This window comes from Penaeus japonicus, unplaced genomic scaffold (assembly GCF_977035675.1).
Source record: "Penaeus japonicus unplaced genomic scaffold, GWHDUDI00000001_assembly GWHDUDI00000039, whole genome shotgun sequence".
NCBI lineage: Eukaryota > Metazoa > Arthropoda > Malacostraca > Decapoda > Penaeidae > Penaeus > Penaeus japonicus.
In genome coordinates, this window is record NW_028234441.1 from 18,414,719 (window position 1) to 18,422,218 (window position 7,500).

At 43.8% G+C, this 7,500-nt stretch overlaps 1 protein-coding gene across 2 annotated transcripts in view; it reads right to left on the reverse strand.

The window, feature by feature from the left end:
* Window positions 1-5,230, reverse strand: part of LOC122248486 (uncharacterized) — a 5,545-nt gene extending 315 nt beyond the window's left edge. The window contains exons 1-4 of one of the 2 annotated variants that reach the window (XM_086533508.1): window positions 2,351-5,228; window positions 1,601-1,738; window positions 1,318-1,455; window positions 1,043-1,225 (exon numbers count right to left, since the gene is read on the reverse strand). In XM_086533508.1, coding sequence (XP_086389634.1) covers window positions 1,043-1,225; window positions 1,318-1,455; window positions 1,601-1,738; window positions 2,351-5,051 — 3,160 coding nt within the window. In that variant the 5' untranslated portion in view covers window positions 5,052-5,228. Of the gene's footprint in view, window positions 1-1,042; window positions 1,226-1,317; window positions 1,456-1,600; window positions 1,739-1,983; window positions 2,151-2,350 lie in introns of those variants that run through there. The other variant, XR_015190719.1, reaches the window with a different exon arrangement.
* Window positions 5,231-7,500: the final 2,270 nt, after the last annotated feature.

Consider the following 7,500-nt stretch of genomic DNA (forward strand, 5'->3'; position numbering starts at 1 on the left):
GAAAGAGAAAGGAAAACGCTGGGTAAAGCATATTCTTCTCATTCGTTGGAAAGAGAAAAAAAACATCAAACCTTACACAAAAACAGATCCGATTCCTTTGTAAAATCTGATGCTCAGGTCTTCGAAGGCGAACAGAAGAGACACTCCTAGCCGAGGGTGAGAGGTCGAGTCACAGCTTCTCCAGGCTGATGGCACAAGCACCTCCTTTGAGTCACAGCCTCTCTAGGCTGATGGCACAAGCACCTCCTTTGAGTCACAGCTTCTCTAGGCTGATGGCACAAGCACCTCCTCTGAGTCACAGCTTCTCTAGGCTGACGCCACAAGCACCTCCTTTGAGTCACAGCTTCTCTAGGCTGATGGCACAAGCACCTCCTTTGAGTCACAGCCTCTCTAGTCTGATGGCACAAGCACCTCCTTTGAGTCACAGACTCTCTAGTCTGATGGCACAAGCACCTCCTTTGAGTCACAGCTTCTCTAGGCTGATGGCACAAGCACCTCCTCCAATAGAACAAAGAAAGAACACAATAGAACAAAGAAAGAACACAATAGAACATAGAAAGAACACTGAACAGAGAGAGAAGGCAAGAAGAGGTGATGCTACGGCGGTCTTTTCTAGGAGGAAGGAGATTCCATTGTATGTTTTTTTTTCATGATTCTTTTGCTGATATGCTGTAAGATGAATTTATATATTTTTTCCTTCCAACATTTCTTCAAATAACTCTTAGGCTGAAAATGGATGGCAGAAACGCTACTCATTTTGGCTTCGATTCCCATAGGAGGAGTATTGGTGGAGTTGATGATCTTTTGGGAATCTTTGGGGAAAGTGTCTTCCCTAATCTGAGAATCCTTTCCGATGCACGAGGGAAATTAGTAGTGTGAGGGATTTACATATTTACACACCAGATGATTCGCTGTAAATAGCCATAATACTGAAATGGGTATACATACACATATATTGACTCCATGTTGATCTACACAAACCCAAGTGACTTCATTACCTCATAGCTATACTTCTCTTTTCAACATAACCATCCTTGCTTACCGTAGTCAAGGGGGACCAGTACAACACTTTCTGAACTCCGGCCGCAGCAGACTTGGTGCACAGCATCACATACCCACTCCCAGGACGGGGGCGAGATGTGTTTAAAGTTCAGAGTCAGATGTGGTACCTCACAAGGAAGGGCGCTCAGCGAGTCAGCTGAAGGACAGTCCAGCAGCTTTATATCTGGTGGAGAAAAATGAACCGTTGTAAAAACAGTGATGAGTTTTCACTGATAACAATAGGGTTATAACCAACTGACTGTCGTAAATTCATACCTAATGAAAACAGCTTCCTGAGCTGAGGGAGTCTGCTCGCCAGAGCCCTGAGACCTGCGCCGTCTGTCTCGACCCGGAGCGAGAAGAGCACTGCGGGCAAGAGGGGCATCTCTGCTTCTGCCAGCTGGCCCTCGAATCCTGTTGGAAATATATTGACAGTCGCCTCTCTCGTTCTTGACTTAATTATGCTGATATGAATGGCAATACTACTAAAGCTAATGCTGATACAGTTTAGTTCATGAGCGACGATGCCAACATGTCACAACATGTCACAAACGCTCACTTAAATGCTGCAAGTTCCCCAAGTGAGGAAGCCTCGCTGCCAGGGCCCTCAGACCCGCGCTGTCTGCCTTGACGTCCAGCTGCCGAAGACTGCTGGGCAGGAGACGCATCTCAGCCTCCGTCAGTTCGCTCTTCAGATCTGTGTAATCATCTCAGAATCATTATCATTAATAGGAACATAGTTAATGATAGCAATAATAATAACATCAACAATAGCAGCGGTAATATTGTTACTATCATAATACTCTTGTGCTGACCTGGCGTGGTGCCCACATGTCTCCTCCCACACACTTACAGCGATATAAAATGTTTTATAGTTTATGTTCAACAGAAAAAAAGAAAGCATAGAAGCACCAGTGCTTCCGTCTGGATCGCGTCACGTACTTGCGAGGTGAGGATGAAACAATATACATGCAATATGAAAGGATGGCCAGGGGCTTAAAGTCATTAACCGATTACTTTAAGATTCCTTAAACTCGTCGTGCCGATTATATTTTCTGTTGATTTTTATAGTTTTATGCCATGGATACTGCTTTGAATGAAACACTTACCTGCATGAAAAGCACAGTATTAGTCAAGAAATTCATTCTAATTTTGAGGTCAGTTAAACAATGTATTATACAAAATACGGAAATTGTCACTGCTATCGCATTCATTGAAATAGTATCATATGAGGTTTGTTTGTGTGTGTGTGTGTGTGCTTGTGCATCACCTCCTTAGAAGAAAGTAAATCATTAACTGCACAACTCACCCAGGTTTAGAAGACTCTGAAGGTGTGGCAGCCTCTTCACTAGAGCCTGCACTCCTTCCTTGTCAGTTCGGGCTATCAGCTCTTTCAAACTTTCAGGAAGAACTTGCATCCCCACCGCTGTTAAATCACCTTCGAACTTGGTCAGACGGGAAAGACTCCCCGGGCCTGTGACTGCCTTAAGACATGTCTCACAAAACTGTATAGAACTCTTAATATCATATATAATAAGTATAAGTTCAATCTCCTGTTTGGACAATGCCTCCAGACAGGAGAGTTGCCAGCTTGGTGGAAAATCCTCTGTCTCTCTACTCATGATAACTTCCACACAGCAAGGCTTGACATAATCAAACAGAGCCATGAATCCAGGCAGATACTCCCCTCGAGTCATCAATTTTTCACCGTTCCTCACCACTTTAGCTGCGGCTTCTAGGATACCTGCGTGTTGTCCTGAAGCCATCACTGTCTCACAAATCATGTGACAACTATCTTTTTGGATCAGATGAGAATGGTCACTGTATAAGATGAGGCTGATAATAGCAGGAGCAACCTCATCAAGCAAGCTCTTGTGTGACAGTGACAAAATACGTGCAATATTAAAAAGAATCTCCATAACTAGAGCTGAAATGTCTCCTTCAATATTTTTCCATATCAGTTCTCTCGCCTCATCAATTCCGTCTGCATAAATCTGTAGGACAGGATTTTTGTTGAACATAAATGCTACAACTTCTTCCTCAGTTGGCAAGCCTGGCTCGCCAAGCTTTTTCTTTTGATCAACATCAGTTAGGAATGGAAAGTCTAACAACCCTGTCAAGTCTGGCATTGAGTGGCTCATATTTAATAGCCGTTTGGCGATATAACTAGAAGCCCAATGTTCCTGAAATCGATTGTGTGGAAAGGACCAAATATGGATAATATGTAGACCTTGTCGGATTTTTTTTGAAATAAGGAATCCGGATAAAATTTCTTTGTGTGGTAGGTTTAGGCTCTTACACTTTGCTTTTAAATCTTCTACTGTTTCTGACAACAAGTCATGTTCACGTTTCTTCAGGCATCGTAGAGCAACTTCTGCTTGGAACTCATGGTACTCTCTCACTTTGTCATAGGTAACGTCTATGTCCTTCGCTTCTAGTCTCTTCTTGATCTTGCTTACCATGAGGGTTGTCAGGTCCTGATAGACATCTGGTGAACTCTGCTCTGGTGCCTCAATGTCACGTATGATCAGCAGTGTCAGAGTCAGAGGAATGTCCAAGTCTCCTTTGTCCATTTTCAAGTTCTCAATATTTGTAACAAATTTCTCTTTCAATTCATCCTTCCGTATCGTATCCTGTACAAGAGCATTTAGAGTGTTTTCAACAAAATGAGGACGATCTTTCCTGTGTATGCCTTTGATTTCGATGTTCATCACCCGCTTCTTATCCTTCATTATCTGGGTTAACTCCTTCAGACAGCTTGGTCTGGTGGTTACCACAATGCGCAGATTCCTCCGGTAGCTTATGAGATCAGTAATGAGTTTCTTTGCACTTTTGCTCACTTCATCATAGCCATCCAGAAGGACAACAATGTGCATTGCCTGAAATAAATCTACAAAAATGTCAGTGGTCAGTCCCGACTCCTGAAATGTTTTGTAAAGGGCACTCTTCAGCAAGTCAGTCCAACAGGTAATGGTGCAACCTCTTAGCTGCAGGTACAGCAGAGGCGAGACGTCTTTAAGTCCCTTGATTTGCGAGGGATCTCTCACCCACATCTCCAACATGTGCTTCAGCAGCGTGGTTTTCCCTATTCCTCCTTCACCTGATATTATGATCACTTCAGGCAGGCGACCAAATATATCAGTGATTTGCAAAAGATCTTTGTGAGATATGTCGCGAGGCTGGTGTTGCTTCTGCTGAGACGGTGACAGTGTTGAAATGTCTTCTTTGATTACCAGGTTTGTAAAGTTTAGACTCGGTCGGATTTTGAGATCCGGATACAGCCACTGTGCGAGAGCCACGTCCCACAGTTGTGGGTAGAGGCAATGCAGCTCCTGCTCACTGGCCTCCCTCACCTTGTTCTGAAGTGCTTTCTGAAACGCTTTAATTTCTTGCTGTAGTTGTGGGAACTTGTCCAGGTCAGAAGCCTGAAGAGGTTCTCTAACCTTCTTTAAGAGGTCCTGAAAATTTTGCTTGATCTCCCACACCTGACCACGAAAGATATGAGGGTGTATTCCACATCTGTTCCCAGCCATCCTAAGAATCCTAGAGAATAGGCACCTCAGTTTTCTCAACTTCTTGATAAGTTTCTGGTCTGACATCTGCTGGACGTCGTTCGTGTGTGCAATGTTGTTCCGCTTCACTTTTACCTTGTGCAGGAGATGTTCGAGAGGCTGTCCTGTGGGGGGTGAAGCCCAGGCAGGATTGCCAGGGCCTGCCAGGCCGCACATGAGTTGGAGAACAGTGTAGAGAAGTGAGATGTCATACTCCTTAAATGAGGCTCCCTTCTCGAGTAGACTTCTTTGTTCGCTGTTGAACTTGCGTTTGTAGTCTGCCTTGGAGTGCCCTAGACTGAGAAAATATGTCTTTACACATGGCCCCCCTTGGTACATCCACTCGACCACCTGCACGAGCACTGCGCGGCCCTTGGTGATCACCGCCACCTGGTACCGGAATCCGTTCACAGCATGTCTTGTGAGCACTGTCGCTCTGGAAGGACGTTTGGCCGCCATCTCCAGGGTTCCTGTGGACCAGTTCTTCTCTTATATCCTGATAGGATTCTGACTTCGAAACATCACTGCTTTGGCATAATTGTGAGCCTCAAATTACCATTTTGTTTGAAGCTCAAACAGTTCATTCAGATTCTGCAAATATAAGATATACATAGGCAAGATTTTAGTCAGATCCTTTTCAGGTTACACACTTTTTACTAATGATACAATGAAATGTTTACGAATCCATTCTACTTTAGCACATAATTTGATAGTTATATGGATGTATAAATAAGCCCTTGTCGATGTAAACCTCTCTCAGTTCCTATTCCTTCTGGAGTTCTTATATTGCATCTTCGTCGTCAGACATATATGTGTAAGTATATATATATCTATATTTATTTAATCAATCATTCATTTATTTATATATACATATATGTACATATAAATAAATAAATACATATGTATTTATAAATATATACATATATATATATATATATATATATATATATATATAATATATATATATATATATATATATATAATATATTTATATTTATATATATATATATATATGTATATATATGTATATATATGTATATATAATATATATGTATATATAATATATATGTATATATAATATATATATATATATATATATGTATATATATATATATATAAATATATACACATGTGCGACGTGCGTGTGTGTGTTCGTGTGTGTGTGTGTGTGTGCATGTGTGTATGCGAGTGTGTGTACATGTGTATGCGTGTGGGTGTACATGTGTATGCGTGTGGATGTACATGTGTATGCGTGTGGGTGTACATGTGTATGCGTGTGGATGTACATGTGTATGCGTGTGGGTGAACTTGTGTATGCGTGTGGGTGTACATGTGTATGCGTGTGGGTGTACATGTGTATGCGTGTGGGTGTACATGTGTATGCGTGTGGGTGTACATGTGTATGCGTGTGGGTGTACATGTGTATGCGTGTGGGTGTACTTGTGTATGCGTGTGGGTGTACATGTGTATGCGTGTGCGTGTACATGTGTATGCGTGTGCGTGTACATGTGTATGCGTGTGCGTGTACATGTGTATGCGTGTGCGTGTACATGTGTATGCGTGTGCGTGTACATGTATATGCGTGTGCGTGTGGGTGTACTTGTGTATGCGTGTGGGTGTACATGTGTATGCGTGTGCGTGTACATGTGTATGCGTGTGGGTGTACATGTGTATGCGTGTGCGTGTACATGTGTATGCGTGTGCGTGTACATGTGTATGCGTGTGCGTGTACATGTGTATGCGTGTGGGTGTACATGTGTATGCGTGTGCGTGTACATGTGTATGCGTGTGGGTGTACATGTGTATGCGTGTGCGTGTACATGTGTATGCGTGTGGGTGTACATGTGTATGCGTGTGCGTATACATGTGTATGCGTGTGTGAGTAGCATAACAAGGTGTCTACCCTCCGTGGGGGGGGGGGGGTCAAGGAGAACTGTTGATGGGGCCCTTGGTGAGCGCAAGAAGCCGCCCTGAGATCCTTTCGAAAGTCGACCGATTCCGAGTGCGTCCTAACCTGAACCCCACGACGCCAAAATGCAGACCTTTGGATGTCATTTGCTTCACCGAATAGAGCAAGAACCATGCTTCGTTAACGTTGATCTCATCAAATGATGGTTAGCTATTTATCTTCTTTCTTCTATCATCATTATTGTTATTATTGGGGTTTTACATCTCGATTCAGTTGAACACCGCGGGTTAAATATTTGCACAGTTGGTTGCCAGGTTATCTAATTCTTCGAAGTGGGAGTCACATGAGGAAATACACCCTCCCCCCCCGCCACTGGTATATGTGCACAAATTTATACTTTGTGTGTGTGATTGGCATAACTAAGAGGACGACACACCCATTTAGCAATACCTGACAAGTGTCGCCAAGTGGCCACCAGCTTTCAATTCCTCGACGTAGAAGAGCACAGCTTTCGCGCCAAAGGAAGCGGGCGATTGGCTGTTCCATTCTACGCCCCTCCTCCCGGTGACCAACCCTCACCGGATAACTCAGGAATGGGAGAAAAACTTCACACAGGATTCGGTAAAGGCCATGCTCACCCACTCCTTCGAGAAATAGCTTTCGACTGAGTTGCTCTGGCAGCCGGAGAGAGAGAGAGGGCGTGTCTGTGCGTGTGTGTGTGTCCCTTCGACGCACATGAGCGTTATCTCTGAGCGACGACGTCTGGCAACGATGGCTCAGTTCAGTTCAGTAAGATTAGGCTTAGCCCGCGCCTTATGATATGATGCAGCTTCTATTTCCAGCTATTTAAAGCTGGCACATTTACTGGAACTCCAGATGTGTCAGCACTTATAGCTGACAGAGGCCGAGCCGCCACGAAGGGACGTCTTCGCAAATCTCTCTGAACTGAACTGAACTGGAAATCACCGTGGTGGCTGGATTGCGTCTGGGTTCTCCAGG